This window comes from Hippoglossus stenolepis, chromosome 15, assembly GCF_022539355.2.
Source record: "Hippoglossus stenolepis isolate QCI-W04-F060 chromosome 15, HSTE1.2, whole genome shotgun sequence".
Taxonomy (NCBI): Eukaryota; Metazoa; Chordata; class Actinopteri; order Pleuronectiformes; family Pleuronectidae; genus Hippoglossus; species Hippoglossus stenolepis.
This window is the reverse complement of record NC_061497.1, coordinates 10,112,824-10,134,534: the sequence shown is the minus strand read 5'-3', so window position 1 is coordinate 10,134,534 and position 21,711 is coordinate 10,112,824. Positions and strand designations below refer to the sequence as shown.

General features: G+C 41.3%; 2 protein-coding genes across 2 annotated transcripts in view; one reads left to right on the top strand and one right to left on the bottom strand.

Annotated features, from left to right (window-relative positions):
• Window positions 1-547: 547 nt before the first annotated feature.
• On the bottom strand, window positions 548-10,576 carry mogat3b (monoacylglycerol O-acyltransferase 3b). The gene is given in 13 exon segments (XM_047343576.1): window positions 548-574; window positions 576-700; window positions 770-840; window positions 842-881; window positions 884-948; window positions 1,065-1,081; window positions 8,128-8,189; window positions 8,521-8,561; window positions 8,613-8,722; window positions 8,724-8,804; window positions 9,157-9,229; window positions 10,236-10,344; window positions 10,495-10,576. Coding segments are annotated over 13 exon segments (903 nt in total).
• Window positions 10,577-14,030: 3,454 nt separating this feature from the next.
• The window catches only part of LOC118122021 (neuronal tyrosine-phosphorylated phosphoinositide-3-kinase adapter 1), a 30,795-nt gene continuing 23,114 nt past the window's right edge, over window positions 14,031-21,711 (top strand). Inside the window, exon 1 of the mRNA XM_035178408.2 lies at window positions 14,031-14,523. The gene's annotated coding sequence lies outside the window, so the exon portion shown is untranslated. The remainder of the gene's footprint in view (window positions 14,524-21,711) is intronic.

Here is a 21,711-nt window from a genome sequence, read left to right as displayed (position 1 = left end):
AAGATGGCCCTTTATCATACCTTTTATGAATCACAGGTAAAAAAAACGAAAATAATAACACCACAGTTTCAGTCTTGTTTGATTATCTTGTAAAATTCCTGGATCCACACCCTGGTCCAAAGATCCACAGCAATATTCACATGGTTGCTTCCTGACCCATACCAATCCGCATCCACTCGGTTTTGTGGTAATCAGTCAGTAGTTTTAAACTTGCTTACAAACAAACCAACCAGAGGATAAAGCAACCTCTTTGGCGGACATAACCATTGAAAAGTAGGCATGCAAACACAGGCCACATTTCATAATATAATATATAATCAATTATTTCAAATATAACATGACAAGGCGTCCGTATTTTCTGTTTTGTGAATGGATACGTTCCCGTCATAAAGGCATCACATCTTTATGTATTGTTTATAAGGCACATTTGTTCTTAACTTTTAAATTCAGGTAGAACTTACGAAGATACGGAGCAAGACTTCTGTCATCAGATCAAAGCAGAAAATAAAAACACAGCTACCCAGTTCATGTGCGGCAATTCAAATGTCTAAATGATCCGCAGCTTGTGACTCTCCAGGGAGGCCATAGCTGACCTTGTGTTCGTGAATAACTTGCACAGGGCTCGTGTAAATTCTGTGATAGTAATTAGAGCTTCCTCCTTGGTAGGTGCGTCGCTTAGGGACTGGGATGGGGCTTCCCACTGGAAGAGACAGTTTGAGAGTGAAATGGACAGCACAGCAAAAGCTTATCTACAGAATGAAATGCTCACCCACAGTGGTGACTGGAATCCTGTAAGGCAGGATCACAAAGTGCTCGGCAAATAGACATGGGCAAAACCCAGAATGTTTTAAACAGGTCCTGTAGCCTGCGACTTAGACTTCGCTCGAGAAAATCACCTGCTTGAAGAGTTCATTCTCCCCAAAGGCGTAAACAGGCACCAGATCCGCCCTGGGAGAGATCATCAGAGATTAAAGCCGAGTGTGAAGCAGCGGTCTGCTGGTTACATGTGAGTTCAATAATACCTGCTGATAAAGTGTGATTTCTTTGTGTTTTGATGTACTCACCCAAACTCCAGGGCCACCTGACGTCCCTTTCTCTGCTTCAAGCATAATTCCAGGAGTGGAGCCAGGGACCTCAGCAGCGCCCCTATCACAATCACCACTGCATTTCCTTGCCACTCTTCGTGTAAGAAGGTGGGTAAGGCTGTTTGCTGACTGGACAAAAGGCCTGATCAGGAAAAAGTAAAGAGGTAACATCAGTTTGCTTCAGCTGGAGACTGTGGTTCTGTTTCATGGCAAGAAAATTTAAACGGGAAGATGCTATAAAATGCTCAGTTGTAAAATTAAAATCATGTTTGATTTGATCAAGACAACAGTAAACTGTGTTTTGCTTTTTCTCTACTACATATACTATTGTAGCTGCATAATGCATCAATAACCTAATGGTCCAGTGCAGAATCAGCCTCTATCAGATTTGACCTCATATAAACTGCTTATCGGACAAGAAGTTTAGCCCTTTTTGCTGAGCAACGTTATAAATACCTGCGCTCATTTATGTAATCCTAAAGAATGGTATCTGAAGAGCCCGGCCAGTACAGTAGAATTCGGCGGTCGAATCCCAGGAAACGTCTCAAGATTCCGCAGCTATGTGCAGAAGCAGGTGGCTTGCTCCAGCGCCCATGATGCCATGTGGATGGTAGCCCAGATGTAGTTTGTTCGGATTCAACTCGTGTCTTCACCAACTGAGCAAAAAATTAGGCACAGGAGGATTAATAGAATCTTTGATAATAACAATAAATCAAGCCCAATGATTTCACTGTAGATTTATTCTCTCACGGAAAATGAGATTTTAAGCGGTTTGATCGTTCTTGCAGATTTGATGAAGATGTGTTAGTGAGGTGCTTCGTAAAAAAGATGTCTTGCTCTTTGATGTGTTGCCATATCGTTAAATATTCTTGAATAAAGAATCACTGCAGATAATGTCAGATCTTTGAAGTTTCCCTTTGTTTAACATTGGATACATTGAATCACTGCCACATCATCCCATTTGTTCAAACTGGTTCAGGTAGTAAAGTCAAAGTGAAACTTACTTTGTGAGGAAAAAGTCTCTGACATGCTCCCACATTTTCCACTTCCTCATAAATGTTGTCCTCCTGCCCCCTGATGGAGATATTTACAAATCTTAGAGACTCTTGATTTTCATACCACTTCCTGCACACTAACTTGTAGATTATACATTATATCATATTCTTATTGCTGTAGTGCACTCTCTTTTTCACAGTTAGTATGCATAAATTCAGCATAGCTGTGTCCCAGTTCCACACGTCTTATTCCAAGCAGGTTTGGCTTCTTTCTTATGATGACACTGGAAAAGTGACACATGATTTTATTGCATATTTTTAATAGACACCATTCTCTCGCACTGCATGGACAGCAACAGCCCCAAGAACAGCTCAACAAAAAAGCAATAAAACCATAGATTTCTTAAGAAATTTATGTGACAGCACCATGCACCATAAAGATGATCATATCTGTTAGTATAAAAAGACTGAGAATGTGTATTTCTTCTACATTAATTTAAAAACTTTACTATAAAGACTGTAATATACTATATTTAACTAGAACTGCCTCAAGTATATCACATACGTCTGTCAAAGGTCCAACAGTCCCCTCAAATTCAATCCAAGCTGCACGAGTTACAGACTCATAGATATCTGTTCCTAAATGTCCTGATTTTCTTTCAGCAAGATCATGAATTATTCCTGAAATCTGTGAGGAGTACAAAAATGCCCCATCATCTGGACCCACAAAGGTTAATGGGTTCTTTTCTGACATATACTACATCCCTTCCTTAGGATTTCATGGTAATTATAGTAGCTTTTGCATAATCCTGGTAACTAACAAACAAACAAATGCTGATGAAAACATAAGCTCCCCTGGCAGGATTAGTGCAATATGCTGTATGGAATTGCTGCACAGCAGTGGTATTCATACTGTAACAGTTTCATAGTAATAAGCAATCTGTAGTGCTCACCAACTGTTTTTATATTTCCTTTGTGCCGTGCACATCATGGAGATAGTCCATCAACAGCACAAACCAACTGTCAGTGAACTTCATTGAGTCTATGAATAGTTCATAACCTTCCTATTTATGTATGTAGTAGAGCGACATATGAAGTTCTATGTCATGGATGCTTGAATGATGTCATGATTCTTTTACACTCTTTCAGGAGTGTGTGATCCATCACATCCATATGAAGTACAGAGTGGAAGTGGCCACCATGAGAGTAAACGCAAGATACCTGAACAAGATATAACAAGCCACTCCTGCGGTTTGGATGTGATTGACAGTTTGAGAAGGCATCGTTAGGGTCACAAGAGATTAAATGAGCTCAGATACAAGTTAGGTAAACAGATGAGATAATGTAGTATCTTGTCATACAAGTGCAGTGAGGTTAGTGCGGTGGGATCTTACCTACGACCCAAGAAAGGTCATTACGGAGTTCAGGTACTTAAAACCTCTAGAAACACCTTCCACCGACTTTTTACTTCAGTCATTCCTGCAACCTGAACGCCACAACATCAGTTCCTTAATTAAAAACACTTAAAACTGCACTTTTTTACTAAAGACAAAGGTTCTTTTCTCTAATTGAATAATGTAATTATGATGATGTCTTTATAGAGATCGAGATTGCAGTTAGCTGGATTCCAACTTGTGCTCTAATAATCTGCCTTTAGAATACATAGATTTGAAAGACTTGCAGGCTGATCAAATGACTTACTTAATAGACAGCCACAGAAAGCCTATGGCAGTGGGGTTTAATTTGCTCACATATAAAAAATGCATCAGTGGTGCTAGCAACTGCATAAACACATTGGCTGAAAATCTTTAAAACAACATGAAAGCTTAGCAAATTACACTGCTGAAAATAGAACAGAGTACTTTACCTTATTAAGGGAGTTTAGTCCCAAGTAAATTTGTATGGATGCAGATTCACCAGCTCAGACAACCTCAACATGCAAGATGCACTTTGACCAGATCATGTAAAGCTGCTGATAACAAATCCACTCCCCAATACCACTGTGACACTGTCACAGATAAACAGAGAAACATTTACAGTTAAATACTTAGGTTGGATTCTTTATTAATCTACTGTATTACTGTAACTTCATCTCTGCTTGAGTCACGTAACTTTTTCCCTGTTTTCATTAAAGTCACCGACTAAGCTAAGGTAATCCACCATCTGGTTTTCCTCATCGCAAAGGTCTGAGTTTGAGTTTCTCTTCTACCTTAAATATTTAAACAAAATAGTAAATATTGTTCTTGCTTATTGATCTGAACGCTACGTGCTTCCCCTGAGTTAAGCTGCCATTAGTGAAGCACAGCACTTCCTGCAAAAGTTTCACAATGAGAAGTCTTTTTAAGTGCAGGCATTGTGTCCCTTGAGGAAGTGTTGGCTAAAAGCAGCAAAATAACACAGCAAACTGGATCATATCAGGAAACAGGAAAGCTTTGCATTTTCAGATGACTTTGTAAGCTCATGGTAGATTGACTACATTTATGAAACACTTTTTAGGTTTGTTGACTACTCAAAGTGCTTTACAGTACAAGTCACATTCATACTGCACTTCTATACACCCAGCGCTTTTCTCTATCACGCCCTGCCAACAATTTGAGGGGTTCAGTATCTTCTCGTAAACCTGCTAACTAACAAACAAACAAGCATGAGAAAACAACTCCAGGTGTAAGAGGTAATAAACAAAAATTGATTCACAGAGTAGACATTTGCAATAATGTCACTATAACACAGTATCCCCATTCCAGCACCATGGACAGCTCCTCTGATCCCCCAAATCACACAGGAGCTTAAGTCCCATCAGCTTCTGTTACACCAACTTTTCTTCTCTCTTTTCATAGTCTCTTTCATTCAATTCTTTCATCACTTTCTTAGAAGTATAGAAATCTATAGTGAGCCATATTCTATTTAGTTAGCGGAGTGTGATGCTGTTTATGGGTGTTGCTCCAGGACGGGTTTGGACAAACCCTTAGGATTAACTGTATTTTAAAGCACACTTTTATTTATTTTAAAATAGTGCAACAGTGGCAGAAGATGATTGAGGGAGAAGCTTAGTCCTTTTGTTCAGTTTAAAGGAAATTCTGTCTGAGGATGAGGCAGGGGAAAGATGGGCATAAAGGATCAGGAGGAGGTGGAGGGTTGTGTTGGCCAACACGCAAGAGCTGGGGGAAGGACAAATGGCTGTGTCCACTGAGTGGCAAGAAATTTAAGGTGGCGCTTGTTAGTAAAGATATCAGAACTGTTTGTGTCACCGAAGGTTGGGATGTGATTTAGATCTATTGTTCCAAATGTTTTGATAGAACACTCGTCTATTAGAAGTTGTACATTACCTGTGTTACTGCATTGACATTCTCTGTTTTGTTGCTTGATTCTTATTGTGCATTTCAAATAATTACAGGGCCCAGAGTTTGTCTTGGAAGCACATCCTGAACAAACATGGGGACAAAATTGAAGAAGTGAAAAAAAGGGTAGTGTTCTTTAACAACTTCCTGATGGATGTAAGAGACCAGCGCTACCAGAGATGAAAATTCCTCCTCTTCCAACTCCAGGTCAAAATTCGACACATTGTCTATCTAATAAAACTTTTAAATAAAGTGTAGATCTTCAACATAAACTGAATACATGAATCTGTGCACTGTGGCACAGCAGAACTCAACAATAAAATTGTTTTGTCCAAAATTGTATTTTTATTCTCTGGTTGTTTTTGTCCGACAGGTTTGCTTTCTCCCCAACATGCCATTTCCTCCTCAAGGTCTTCAGGGTCAGGGCTTTGGACAGCCTCGTCCACCACTGATAGGATATGGAGAGTCACGTTCTCTGACTGCACTGTTTGTTTTGCTGTGTGAAGTGTGTTTGTCAGTCAGACCAAAGTAGTTTTCATTGACTCTCCTTTGTTTCAGCTGGTGGACCTCATTATCCTAACATCTGAGGTAGCAGAAACCTTCTGTGCTTCCTTGGTCAAGAGTGGCTACCTGGGAAAGCCCACGCAACATTAGGTGGAACAGCTGTCGTGTGATCTTTACTTTGCTATGAGCTGTCTTTATCTTCTGGTTTGGAGGTTTTGAACCTCCATTTTTTATGATCATTTCTATACCTCTGTCTTTTGTTTCTCTCCTCCGTACTCTGTAAACCATCTCAGAATGTCAGAGGTGACCACGCAACATCATTGAATATGTCTAGCGACCTGGGCGCGCAGATGATATAAAGTTTCTTTTAGAAGAAGTTCTCTTGGTCCTGTCAGTCTCGATCGTTACAGTGTTGTGCTCTGCTTGCTTTTACGTGGTGATTAGATTATTTCTTTACTTAAATTGCATTTTGTAATTACTGTGCAGAAGTGAGAATTTGCTTCTGCTGTAAACTGCTTCCTCAATAAAGTATGCTCTAACTACATTGATATCTATCAAAATGATTTATCAAGTAAGTGTAATTTTTGGAGACATTACGCAGATGAAAGCAACAAAGGATTTAGAAAAGCAGCTGAAACCCACCACGAAATTCATCTCAGACCCCTGATGTCCTTCTGTGCGCATGTCTACATTTAATTTAAGATGTTTACTGAAACAATTTGTTTTTGCTGTGATAGAAAAACACAATAATTTACTTAAAATTAGGTGTGTTTTTGTGTCAGATATGGTGAAGCACACATTTTCATTGTATCTCATGTTTCCCAGACTCTCAACCCTCCTGGTAAAGGAGTTGAGGAAGGTGTGTGAGGAATGGTTGCCCCTCTGCTGGTCAAACAGTTGGATTACCAATGTTGACGTCACCCTTTCAAACATTTTAATTTGACATCTCGGACAGTGCACACTAGTAAATTATAGAAGTTTTGCACTAAGTGCAGTGATTATGATCTGTTGAAGGAAAATAACACAACTTCTGCCTCTTGCTCTACAGACTGGGACAATATAATACAAATACAGCCTAAAGCAGCATCATGAACCAGTTCTGAAAGATGGCCGCTATCATACCTTTATAAATCACAGGTAAAAAAACGAAAATAATAACACCACAGTTTCAGTCTTGTTTTGATTATCTTGTAAAATTCCTGGATCACACCTGGTCCAGATCCACAGCAATATTACATGGTTGCTTCCCTGACCCCTTACCAATCATCCCCTCAGTTTTTGTGGTAATCAGTCCAGTAGTTTTAAACTTGCTTACAAACAAACCAACCAAGAGGATGAAACACAACCTCTTTGTGGACATAACCATGAAAACAGAGAAGCATGCAAACACAGGCCACATTTCATAATGTAATATATAATCAATTATTTCAAATATAACATGACAAGGCGTCCGTATTTTCTGTTTTGTGAATGGTCGTTCCGTCATAAAGGCATCACATCTTATGTATTGTTTTATAAGACACATTTGTTCTTAACTTTTAAATTCAGGTAGAACTTACAGTACGAAGACAGGAACACATGTGGATCAACACCATCAGCCACATTTTAAAGCAGAAAAATAAAAACACAGCTACCCAGTTCATGTGGCAATTCAAATGTCTAAATGATCCATGACTTGTGACTCTCAGGAAGCCATAGCTGACCTTGTGTTCTGATGGAATAACTTGCACGGGAGCCTCGATGTAAATTCTGTGATAGTGATGGCTTCCTCCTTGGTAGGTGCGACCCGCTTTGGGACTGGAGTGGGCTTCCTGGAAGAAGCAGTTTGAGAGTGAAATGGACAGCACAGCAAAAGCATCTCACACAAGAATACAGAAATACTCACCCACAGTGGTGACTGGAATCCTGTAAGGCTGGGATCACAAAGTGCTCACCGGCAAATAGACATGAGGCAAAACCCAGAATGTTTTAAACAGGTCCTGTAGCCCTGCGACTTAGACTTCGCTCGAGAAAAATCACCTGCTTGAAGAGTTCATTCTCCCCAAGGCGTAAACAGGCACCAGATCCGCCTGGGGAGAATCATCAGAGATTAAAGCCGAGTGTGAAGCAATGGTCTGCTGGTTACATGTGAGTTCAATAATACCTGCTGATAAGTGTGATTTCTTTTGTGTTTTTGAGTGTGCTCACCCAAACTCCCAGGGCCACCCTGACAAATCCCTTTCTCTGCTTCAGAAGCACTGTGTTAATTCCAGGGTGGAGGCCAGGGACTCAGCAGCGCCCTATCACAATGCACTGCATTTCCTTGCCACTCTTCGTAAGAGTGGGTAGGCTCTGTTTGCTGACTGGACAAGAGGCCTGATCAGGAAAAGTAAAGAGAAGTAACATCAATTTGCTTCAGCTGGAGACTGTGGTTCTGTTTGTAACAAGAAAAATTTAAACAGGAAGATGCTATAAAATGCTCAGTTGTAAATTAAAATCATGTTTGATTTGATCAAGACAACAGTCTGACAAAGTAAACTGTGTTTTTGCTTTTTCTCTGCTACATATATGTGTAGCCATAATGCATCAATAACCTAATGGTCCAGTGCCAGAATCAGCCTCTATCAGATTTGACCTCATATAAACCATCGGACAAGAGAGTTCAGCCCCCTTTGAAGCAGCGTTATAAATACCTGCGCTTCATTATCACTTAATCCCTAAAGAATGGTATCCTGAAGAGGCCGGACAGTACAGACAGAGGTCAGGTCCGAGATCCCAGAAGCGCCTCCAGGTCGCAGCTATCTGTGCCGAAGCAGGTGAAGCGCTCCAGCGCCCATGATGCCATGTGGATGGTAGCCCAAGATGTAGTTCTTGTTCGGATTCAACTAGGCTGTCTTCACCAACTGAGCAAAAAATTAGGCACAGGAGGATTAATAGAGTCAATCTCTGATATTAACAATAAATCAAGCCCAGTTTCACTGTAGATTTATTCTCTCCACGGAAAATAGAATTTTAAGCGGTTTAGTGGTTACTTGCAGATTTGATGAAAGTGTGTTAGTGAAGGTGCTTCGTAAAAAAAGATGTCTTGCTCTTTGATGTGTTGCCATATCGTTAAATATTCTTGAATAAAGAATCACTGCAGATAATGTCGGATCTTTGGGTTCCTTTGTTTAACATTGGATACATTGAATCACTGCCACATCATCCATTTGTTCAAACTGGTTCAGGTGATTAAAGAGTCAAAGTGAAACTTACTTTGGCTGACGGGAAAAAGTCTCTGACATGCTCCCACATTTTCCACTTCCTCATAAATGTTGTCCTCCTGCCCTGATGGAGATGTTACAAATCTTAGAGATAACGATTTTCATATCACTTCCTGCACTAACTATACAGATTATACATTATATCATATTCTTATTGCTGTAGTGCACTCTCTTTGCAGTTAGTATGCATAAAATCCAGCATAAGCTGTGTCCCAGTTCCACACACCACGTCTTATTCCAAGCAGGTTTTGACTATTTCTTATGATGACACTGGAAAAGTGACACATGATTTTTTTTATTGCATATTTTTGATAGACACCATTCTCTTGCACTGCATGGACAGCAACAGCCCCAAGAACAGCTCAACAAAAAAAGCAATAAAACCATAAATTTCTTAAGAACCATGCACCATAAAGATGATCATATCCTGTTAGTATAAAAAGACTGAGAATGTGTATTTCTTCTACATTAATTTAAAAACTTTACTATAAAGACTGGCACAATATACTATATTTAACTAGAACTGCCCTCAGTATATCACATACGTCTGTCAAGGTCCAACAGTCCAATTCAATCAAGCTGCACCGAGTTACACAGACTCATAGATATCTGTTCCCTAAATGTCATTTTCTTCGCAAGATCCATGAATTATCCTAAATCTGTAGAATTAAATCCCTCATCTGACCCACCAAGTAATGGGTCTTTCGACATAAATCCTTCAGTTTCATGGAAGTCCTCAGTAGCGCATAATCTTAACTAAACAAACAAATGCGATGAAACATAGCCTGCGAGAATATATTATGGAATTGCTGCACAGCGAGTGGTATTCATACTGTAACAGTTTCATAGTAATAAGCAATCTGTAGTGCTCACCAACTGTTTTTATATTTCCTTTGTGCCGTGCATCATGGGAAAATAGTCCATCAACAGCACAAACCAACTTTGTCGAGTGAACTTCATTGAGTCACTATGAATAGTTCACAACCTTCCTATAACATGTATGTAGTATGAAACTGACATATGGGATTCTACTATGCTCATGGATGCTTGAATGATGTCATGATTCTTTTACCTCTTTCAGGAGTGTGCCAGTCCATCACCATCCATATGAAGTACAGAGTGGAGAGTGGCCACAGCGAGGTAAACATAAGATACACGAACAAGATATAACAAGCCACTCCTGCGGTTTGGATGTGATTGACAGTTTGAGAAGGCATACGTTAGGGTCACAAGAGATTAAATGAGCTCAGATACAAGTTGAATAAACAGATGAGATAATGTAGTATCTTGTCATACAAGTGCATTAAGGGTTAGTGCGGTGGGATCTTACCTACGACAAGAAAGGTCATTACGGCGTTCAGAGTACTTAAAACCTCTAGAAACACCTTCCACGGACTTTTTACTTCAGTCATTCCTGCAACCTGAACGCCACAACATCAGTTCAGCAATTAAAAACACTTAAAACTGCACTTTTTACTAAAAGACAAAGGTTCTTTTCTCTAATTGAATAATGTAATTTATGATAGATGTCTTTATAGAGATCAGATTGCACGAGTTAGCTGGATTCCAACTTGTGCTCTAATCTGCCTTTAGGGAATACATAGATTTGAAGACTTGCAGGCCTGATCAAATGACTTACTTATGAACTAGCCCACAGGCAAACCTATGGCAGTGGGGTTTTTAATTTGCTCACATATAAAAAATGCATCAGTGGTGCTAGCAGCACCACAAAACACATTTGGCTGAAAATCTTTAAAACAATATGAAAAGCTTATGGTCACACTGCTGAAAATAGAACAGAGTACTTTACCTTATTAAAGAGTTTAGTCCCAAGTAAATTTGTATGGATGCAGATTCACCAGCTCAGACAACCTCAACATGCAAGATGCACTTTGACCAGATCATGTAAAGCTGCTGATAACAAATCCACTCCCCCAATACACACTAGCAAGCACTGTCACAGATAAACAAGGAAACATTTACAGTTAAATACTTAAGAGTTGGATTCTTTATTAATCTACTGTATTACTGTAACTTCATCTCTGCGTGAAGTCACGTAACTTTTTCCTGTTTTCATTAAGTCACTTCGACTGCGCTAAGGTAATCCACCATCTGGTTTCCTCATCGCAAAGTCTGAGTTTGAGTTTCTCTTCTACCTTAAATATTTAAACAGAAATAGTAAATATTGTTCTTGCTTATTAAGTCTGAACGCTTCTACGTGCTTCCCCTGAGTTAAGCTGCCATTAGTGAAGCACAGCACTTCCTGCAAAAGTTTCACAATAGAAGTCTTTTTAAGTGCAGGCATTGTGTCCCTTGAGGAAGTGTTGAGCTAAAAGCAGCAAAATAACACGGCAAACTGGATCATATCAGGAAACAGGAAAGCTTTGCATTTTTTCAGATGACTTTGTAAGCTCATGGTAGATTGACTACATTTATGAAACACTTTTCAGGTTTTGTTGACTACTCAAAGTGCTTTACAGTACAAGTCACATTCATACTGCACTTCTATACACAGCGCTTTTCTCTATCACGCACTGCCAACAATTTGAGGGTTCAGTATCTTCTGCGTAAACCTGCTAACTAACAAACAAACAAACGCAGAGGAAAACATAAACTCCACGGTGTGGAGGTAATAAACAAGAAATTGATTCACAGAGTAGACATTTGCAATAATGTCACTATAACACAGTATCCCCATTCAGCACCATGGACAGCTCCTCTGATCCCCAAATCACACAGGGAGCTTAAGTCCAGATCAGCTTCTGTTACACCAACTTTTCTTCTCTCTTTTCAAAGTCTCTCTTTCATTCAATTCTTTCATCACTTTATTAGAAGTATAGAAATCTATAGTGAGCCATATTCTATTTAGTTAGCGAGTGTGATGCTGTTTATGGGTGTTGCTCCAGGACGGGTTTGGACAAACCTGGGAGGGAATCATGACAGTAGTGTTTTACTGGCCACTGGGAATAGTAGGGAAAATAAAGTTGGACTGGTGGACTGACAAAATATCCAGTTTTTACCAGCCCAGTCTTTACTGGTCCTGTGTGTGCCTGTTCTAAATAGTGTACATGTGTAATCAACAAAAGACCAGAGCCACTGGTCATGCTCTGTGGTGTGTATAAAAATGCTGAGCAGGCCCAATTGGCTCAGATTTATTTGTGAAGGTGACGAGGAAAAGATGTGAGCACCTTTATCCTATGATGAAACATTTCTATCTTGATGGGAGTGGCCTCTTCCAAGATAACAATGCACCCATCCACAGGCCAAGGCCACTGAACTAATGAGTGTGACAATGATGCACATCCTATGCTATGGCCTTTGTGGACTTTAAGAGATTTTGGACTGACTTCTTAAACAGCGCTCTCCATCATCAAAACGCCTAACAATGGATTCTCTCTCTGACGAATTATGTTTCCTGCCTTTAGAGTCCAGAGTGTCATGGAATCAATGTCAAAGTGTATTTAGGCTGATCTGGTGGATTGAGGTGACCCAACACCTTACTAGGATGTTGTTTTTTGCTTTCAGTTGTCGCACCTCTGTACTTCGCCCCCTCGGCACTTTGCCATACAGATCTGTGGCAGTTCAAAGATTCTCCTGACTTCACCTTTGTGATAAGAGCTCTGTGTTTCTCAAGAGGGACCTCATGTCTCACTTCAAACCAAAACAAAACTGCCTGGTTATGTTTCTGAAAAGATGGTTTGGGTTTTAGAAGAATTGACCCTTTCACATCGTGGAACCACATGCTCAGGCTTCCTGGCAGTAAAGCCTTGAAGGCAAACTTCTCCCATGTGCCAGCTGTCCTCGCCTTTACTCACCAATCTCCCCTTGGACTTCAGGGGGCGTGTCGGCATTGGTCATGTGACTCCCCTCAAAAAAACAAACCCCACTACATTTGCCTGCTTAAGTATATGGCAAGAAAACATGAAGGTCTTTTTGGTTTCAGGCTCTGCTATGTCTCATTTCCTCTTGGCTTTCATACTGACTGGCCATCTACATTCAGTCCAAACAAAATGTCACGCAGGCTTAGCCTACTTTGCATCTGTGGTGCTCAACACTGGGTTTATGTGTGAGCTGATTTTATGCTTAATAGTATTTTCATCCCCTATTACATCACTGCAACACTTCCATAATAATGTCACATATGGTAGTCCTGCCTATGTGTAACTTCATGTTATAAAAAAAAAAAAAAGATGATCTATAGTTTATTATATTTGGGGGAAAAAAGTCTAAAAATCAAAGGCTTGATTGTAATAGGCAGAAATAACAAGTTATCAGTGCAAATCAACTCTTATTTCCCCCACGTCTCTACCTGGTGCCGCCGATAAATATCCAAATACAAATCTAAGAAATGCAAACTAAATTCACATCCATTCATCAAACACATCATGCAAATACTGAGGTAGACAGTTGTGACAGTGGCTAAAGGCAATGTGCATGGAAGTGTGCAGACAGTCCGTTGTGCAAAGAGTAGTGGTGTTAGTACATCTTCTCAGGAATCTCACTGAATGAGCCTGCTGCTGAATGTGAAGCTGTGAGGGGAATTTTCTTTTCGATCTGTTGATTAAAAAAAGCAGATAACAGCGTCTCGTCGCAGCTGGACTCAAAGCCACCTCTGATGTGTGTGTGCGTGTGTTTCTTTTTTCCCATGAATTGACCACTACTGGTCTCCTGTCAGGAAGTCCTGTGTGAATATTGATATGGATGCAAATGCACGGTGAGGATGCCCAGCGCTTGAACCGACACACTGCGCGCTGAAATCTGCGCATTTCTGTTTTGGCGTCCTCTCTCTCTCTCTCTCTCTCTCTCTCTCTCTCTCTCTCTCTCTCTCTCTCTCCCTCCCTCCCTCTCCCTCCCTCTCCTGGGCTGATCTGAAAACATGTTTGTTTTGCGGAGGTCGATTCGGGGGCTTTTTTGAAACGCACACATATGGATGTCGTGTATTTTTGTTGTGTTTTTTTTTCTACCTGTGCGTGTGTTTTCTGCAGAGGAGCGCTCATTCACTAACGTCGCATTGAATCGCATGATGGTTTTCGGTCAGCTCGCGCACCGGCCAGGCTTCACCTAGCCTCGGTGCGCACAGTGTGGCTGTTTATCATAAAAATGGAAGATCCTGCGCGTCAAGAAAAGGCGTCAATCCGGTGATATGCGTCTGAATAACAGATTTTTCCTCTGCGCGTCAGTTGACACGTCTGGGGAGGCATTTTTCTCTCTCCTCCTTCCCTCCCGTCTACACCAAGACAGCTGTGTCATCAACAACCGGCGTGGTTTTGTTGTTGTCTGATTTTTACGAGCCTGGGCAACTGGATCTCGGCGCGCACAGTCTGCATCCGCGCCGGACACAGGCTGCTCGCCCACCAAGGTAAGACATCACACCTTCATTCATTTCATGTTTGGCTTCATAAATCATGGCTTCATCGTCTGGCTGCTGTCACGCTGAACAAATACAACTGTCTGCCTAATTAGCAGCAGGAAAAATACGATGCTCTACTGCGGAGGAGACGTCGGGCCTGCCTGGCTGCGTGCTGGCGTTTTTTTTTTTTCTTTTTTTTTTTTTACACGCGGAGAAATCCGAGAAACGCGAGGTTGACAGCGAGCATCTGTGCGCGCACAAGGCGAATGATTCAACCTTGAAAGCCTGGCTTAACGTTGGGCCTGCGTTTCAGCCCCCAAACCCCTCAGAAGAGAAGGGGAAATACGAGGAGGAGAGCTCCGCGCACTGCGACCACACGCAGCCAACGCGTTCGAGTCCAGTCGTGACAAGCCCTCATAAATATTTCACCCAAAAACAAGCCTCCATCAGCTGACTGGTGATGCTGGAGCGAATGCCTCCACAGCGGCACTGACAGCCGCGTCAGTGGACGGAGGCTGGCTCTGCGTAAGGCCGTGGATGGAGGGAGCATCTGTGTGTTTACACAGTGGAATGGGAGTATGGCTGGCTTGTATATGTGTGCGTGTGCATGGGCGGTAGTTCCTCTGATTGTGAAAATGCAAGTGATGTGTGATCTCTCTCTGTGTGCGTGCCTGTGCGTGTGTGTGTGCGTGTGTGTGTGTGTGTGTTTGCGCGCAGCCAGGTGAGGAGGAGGTGTTGGCGCGAGGTGCGGGAGAGGGAGAGGCGCGTCTGGATGGATGAGAGGGAGCCACATCAATAGATTTTCTTTTAATATATATACAAGGGGAAACAATCAAGTGACTAACACCTGATCAACCGCTGCAGTGTCCGATCTTTAATCCAAACCAAGCATCTCTCTGGGAGGAGAGAATTACACGTTAATTCAAGATTAGTCTAGTCTGTATATTCAGGGGCGTGACAGTGATTCAAAACCAGCATCACTCCACTGAGAGATCTCACATCACAACTGCTTGAAAAAGAACAACACCTCGTCCTCATTAGGCTGTTGAAATAAAGATTTTATTGTTGTTACTTCGGGCAAAGATGCCTTTAGCTGCCTGGCTTTAATCTCTTCAAATATGGCTAGGTATCCCTGACTTGACATGAAATCTGTAGTGATAAGAAATCTTATTTTGTCATGTCACTCAGTCTAGCAAAAACAAACAATTTAAAAGCTTCAAAATGTCACATCAGTGCATTTCCCACAGGACTAATAGAGACCCTCCTGTTTGAATGTGATGATTCCTCTTTAGGGATGATTCACTGCCATCTTGGATACTTCACAATCCGCTTGAAATTGGATTGAGACTAATTACCATCCAGTCTCGCTTGACCTTGGAGCTGAATATGACAAAAAAAAAAGAGGGAATCTTCCAACATATGACTTAAAATCATGCTTAGACTAACAGTATACAGGTAAACAGGATCCGATATGTGAGTGTCTCTTGTGCTGTTTGATTTAGCCGGTACAGCTAGAGGAGAGCAGGGATGGGTGAGAGCAGCTGTGAGTGTGGGGTCATTGGGTGCAGGCTGTGAGCCACACACACACTGTGCAGTGTGTCTTGAATGCAGACGAAAAAACAGGGTGAGCGGCCCTTGTCGTTAGCCGTCGCTGCTCTTCTGGTGAACCCAAATTCAATCCAGAAATGTGATTAAATCGGGAAACCGTAACTCTGCGTGGCAGCTCGGTCAGTTTGTGCAGTGCAGTGTGGAAATAAATGGAATATGTCTCATTGGAGCCCTTTTAGTCCTTGAGGATTTATCCTGCTAAATCACAATGTAGAGCTTTTAAGATATATAAATGCATGAGAAATGACTGACTTGGGTTAAGAAGCAATGGAATTGGGCAGAGCTCGCTGTTGTGGAGTATTGACAGAGAGAATGAAAATAAACTCACCGGTGTTTTCAATAAAGGAGAAAGGATTGAGTTTTTATCTATGAAGTGGTTGCTCTTACCAGCACTGTGCATCGTGTGGGATTCCAAAGGGGATGGAACATGCAGTTTGATTAAATATACACATATAGTGGGCCTGAGGGCGTGAGAAGACCAACACATGTCCAGAGAGGAGAGGAGCTGGAAGACAGTGAGCGAGGGGACTGATGAATGTGAGACAGATGTGGCAGATGCTGACATTTTAAGCCCATTTCTCTATAGCTGAGTGGATACCCCTGTCTGGGTGAGCAGTAATGGATTTTCTTTTTCTCATTTATTTATTTTTGGTGGTTGTGGATTTCCTGGAGCACCCAAACAGATTGTTTCCCCCAGAATTTGAGCAACAGCAGGTCAATAGGTTGGTGGAGAAATAATACAAAAATATTATTGTGCAGGTATTTCAGGATCAACACCGCTGTGGTTATGTTTAGCCTGCTTTAGTGTGCATTGTTAGATTTTTTTTTTTTTTTAGGAGGGAGAGCAGGTGCTTCTTCCATCTGTGGATTCACCATCTTGATTCTCTCTGCTCTGTCTGAGGCAATTTAGAGATGATGAAGGGTGTTTCTGCTGAGTGCTGTTGAAAAATTAAGATTACATTTTTTTGCTTTCGTCAAATTTACTTTGTTTACTGGGATTACATGACTTTTGTGACACTTAGTTTGCCCCCTACTAGTTGTGTATTGAATTTTGCCCCAGTTTTCCATCCCTCTGCCCCACCTCCCCCACTATTTACATGCTGAGTAAATAACATATGAGTCAAGGTGATTAAACAGTCCACTAGAGCTGAAAAGATTAGTCAGTTGGTTGAATAATAATTTTGAGCAAAAACTGTGACAAATGCAGCACATTGTCATCTTCCAGTCTCTCATATGGAAGGATATTCGGCTTCTCTTTATTAAATGTAATAGTAACACCGATTTATTTTACATTTCAATGTCAATTAATGACAATTCCAAAAATAGTCAATATCACACAAAGCCCTAGTTGCTCCCCTACATCTCACCCTTGTTTGTTTTTAAAAATCTGCCAGGGGAGTTGTGTTAGGGCAGGCAACTGCCTAAAGGGCCCCAAGCTGACAGGAGGCCCCCAAAAGCAGATGTCAGTCCACAACGAAAGTTCTATGATCAGTTTTGTACACGAGACTGCAACAACACCATGGTGGGAAACCCTTTAACAAGTCCCTATGCTACTCACTTTCAGTTTGGTTCGATGTGGGGCGCTTCAGGTCCCTTTTGCCGTGGGGTACCTTCTACCTTAAAGCATTCCTGAAATCTGTAGCGGCATCATGTTAACTACAGTGATGTCTGTTTATATCTGTTTAGACTCAGACATAACCTGAAACTTTGAGTTAAGTTTGTAATATCACTCTTCACATGCATAGTTAGCTGGTAACCCCTCCATATTTTGGAGGGGGGGATTGAGTGCCATGACAGTACGGTGCAAGTGTTTGGTACAAGTTCATTTTCCTAAATGTCCATAAGTCTCAGATTCATTCTGCAGCATGACAATGAGCCCAAACATTCAGCCAGAGTCATGAAGACTATTGTCAGTTGTTGTGAATCAGCAGGTTAGTTAATCTATGGATAAACCACTGTGAATATTTCATTTTACTCTTTGTTTTATCTTGCTGTTAGATTTCCTTTGCAGACTTTTTGAAATTAGCAAACTGATACATTGTTTCTTTCAAAGAACTGAAAATAATGTGTTCAGAGGTGAAATATTGTCAAACAGGAGTTTTTTTTCTTGCAAGAGAAAAGTTACAAAAGACTGAAAAAGCAAAGGCAGAGATATCCTGATGTTTAGTCAGTAGTACTGCTGGATCGTACATGTCCCATAATGCACTTCCTTAGAGCAACACACTCTTTCTTATACACTTAATGCCACCAGGTTGTTGTTTAAGAAAAAAGCTAAGATAACCCTGAATACATCACTATGACATAATTTGTTATTCACACACACGTGATAAAACGTCTCAAATTTCTTTTTTTTCACAAACAGAGAAACCATTTGACTTGGTGGGTTGTCTCTTTAATTTACACTGTGACAAATATAGTTCAAATTGTGCAAACTACCCTTTTGTATTTTTTTTGTGCTGTACATTATTTTTAATTCATCATAATCACGTGCACTGTTGAATCAAATGATCCACAACACTGTCAGTTCCATGTCAAATGAATATCCCATCCCAAGCTTCTATCAATCTCATCATTAAACCGTTTGTTTCCCGTGGATCAAATCAACTTTTTCCTGCTCTTTACTCAGTCAACGTGTTGAGTTATTAATAGGTCTGAAGGTAAAGGTTGCCTCTGGTGGCTCCTTGATTAAAGGGCATGCCATTTACCAGCCATGCCCTGGGTACAAATCTAGTCTTGGACATTGTTAGATATCCCCCCTTTGTCTTCTGTACCCCTGGCTCTTTACTCATACTGTCCAATAAAGAGAGAGAAAAAAAGAACTGAATCCCATTAGACTTTTCCAGCTTTTCCCCCCCCTCTCTCTAAATACAGTATAATGGCATTCTGATTGCCCTCTCTACTTCGGAAATGATTGCCATTTGTTTTGGTCTCATGACTTTCTTATTTTTTTCTTCTGCTAAGCACTTAATGCAGCTCTGAAGAAAAAATAATCATGTCAAAAGTTACTGGACCTTCTGAGGAGGGAGGGAGAGGGGGATGCTTTTGCTCTCTAAATGACCACTGACTCCTTTTTGCTGTGTTCAGAAGCTACCGCTGCAGCCCTGTTGGTTCACGATTTTGGCGCGCAGCGTGCTCCAGACTGTGAAAGGTCATACATGCATATCCTTTGTCTGACCGACGGATGTCTGGGGACCGATGTGGCCAAATTAGCCAGCGCCAATCCAGATTCAATGTTCCCTTTAAATGCTTCCATTCTGGGCTGTTAGCGTCTTACAGCAGCCAGTCTCTGCTGCGGTGTGTAGTCAAGAGTAATGATGTGTGGTAATGATATCCTTGAGGCAACTCATCTTTGTTCATTCCTCTCTGTTTTCTTCTCATTAAACCTTCCATAGCCATTTGCATGGTACCATGCAAAATAAATAAAGTTGGGAGCCAACAGTTCCACCTCTATTGTCGGCAAAGAGGTCCTCGTCTGAAGCCATGTTAATGATCCCCTGGAGTATGTATCTCTGTCCATGCAGTCTCTTCCACACAGAGAACTTGCATGTATTTGCTACAGAAAATAAATATATTTTGTGTGCCATTTATCATTTTTATCCTCAAGAAGCACCAAAGAAAGTCATATCGGTGTCATTATTTGAGAAAAGCAATTGGCAAGATCTTGAATTAAGACTGTAGCTCTGTTTTGAATTATACATGTCGAGGCATGCATAAATGGATGTGGAAGTGGTCCAGCATCTTGTGTTAATGTCCCCATTCTCATTAATGTGCCACATTTATGCTAAAGACCTTCAGGAGGCCGTGAAAATGTTCACTAAATTATTAGCAGCTAGCAACGTGATGGTTGTGGCAGTGAAGTTGCAAACAGCGAAAAGTATACACCGTGTGCCGTAAACAACGCTGTCCTAATTTTGTGGAGACACGGGTCTGAAAATGATGTGGAGCATAATGATCTTGGAAGCATCTCACTGTGGTAATTCATTGTCTGTGACATTCCGAAAGGTCACAGTAAACCAGCAAAAACTCCGGGTTCAGCAACAGTGTGTAAAATAGGTGATTGTGCGCAGTGACTTCAGATACTTACGTGTGTTGTAAATGTCAGAGCAATCTCCATTTGTACTGAAAAGAAGCCCGGCTGCTTGACTGGGTGGCAGCAAGAGGTGTTTTTATTTATATGACATCCCCTTTAAAGATGCAGCTATCCAGTTTTATTTTTTTGTGAATTTCAATATTGGGTATTTAGAATATAGGACAAGATGGTGAATGTCCCTTGTACATTTGAAGGTCTCCTGCACAATTTAGCTTAACAACTACCAGTAGATGTTAGCAGGTGTTAGTGGCCACCAGCGGATGTGAGGGACGTAACCTCAGTTGTGCACCTTAGCGTCATAGTGTTTTGGCCTTGTTATCAACGATACAGGCCAAACCTGAGAGTACGCTGAGGCTAAAGGTAAATCTGGCTACTGGCTTGTATGGCAGTACTATGAAAACCATGTGGCCCACTCAATGGATCAGACATCATTACCTCTATGCCTTTTGAAACTAAACGCTTTCCCATTATAGAACATAGGACAAGAGGGAGAATATCCTTTGTACGTTCTACCGCACTAATTAATACCTACCGCCAATTGATGTTATCGGGCAAATTAAGTTGAAAATACAACTGATACATTCAAACTTGCATTTTCTTACACAATTGTTGTCAAATTAACAATGCTGCTTCAGGGTAGGTGGCACAGTGGTGTAATAGTTAGCACAGCCGCCTCGCAGCAAGATGGTTTGAAGTTTGGCCAGTGGTCTTTTTGTTCTCCCCGTGTTTGTGTGGGTTTAGATTAATTGGAGACCCTGAATTGACCATAGGTGTGAATGCTTGTTCGTCTCTGTATGTCCGCCCTGCATTCACCGGCGACCTGTCCAGGGTGAACCTCACCTCTCACCCAATGACACCTGTGATTGGCTCCAGCCCGCCTGCCAACCTTAAAAGGATAAGCTGTAAAGATATCATTGAGGCGAACAGCAGGAACCACAGGAACAGTGAGACTTGGGCGAGACGCTGAGCTGAAAACCTGCCAATCACACCTGTAAGGCCAACGGACCTTTACATTTTACCGCTTGTCTTGCTTCTCAGCCCCGCAGCGCAGACTGTGGAAATGCTCTTAGACGTCAAAATTACTGATTTCCAACAATTCTCCAAAGTGCCTCGTGTGATTTTATTCACGTATAAAAAAAAAAGAAAACCCTCAGAAGTGGCAGTGTCAATACTTAACAAGCAATTAAAGATGTCGCACAAACTCCTAATGCTATTGAAACACGTTTTAAAAAAAAAAATCTTTCTCCTGTGTTTTTTTTTATCATGCTTGCAAACACAGTGGGGTACAAATGCCCGGGCCACAAGAGACGTGATCTGTATGTGATGAAGTGAATGAGTGGGAGAGTTGTGTGTGGGCATGTGGGCATGTGTGCGTGTGTGCTTATCCTGTGCAACCTACGCTATGACTCGCTTATCCAGGGGATTTTGAGCACAAGGAGTAGGATGATTCAAACGCTGGGAGACCACTTGTGGCCCGTACCTGGCTTTGCAAATCACAC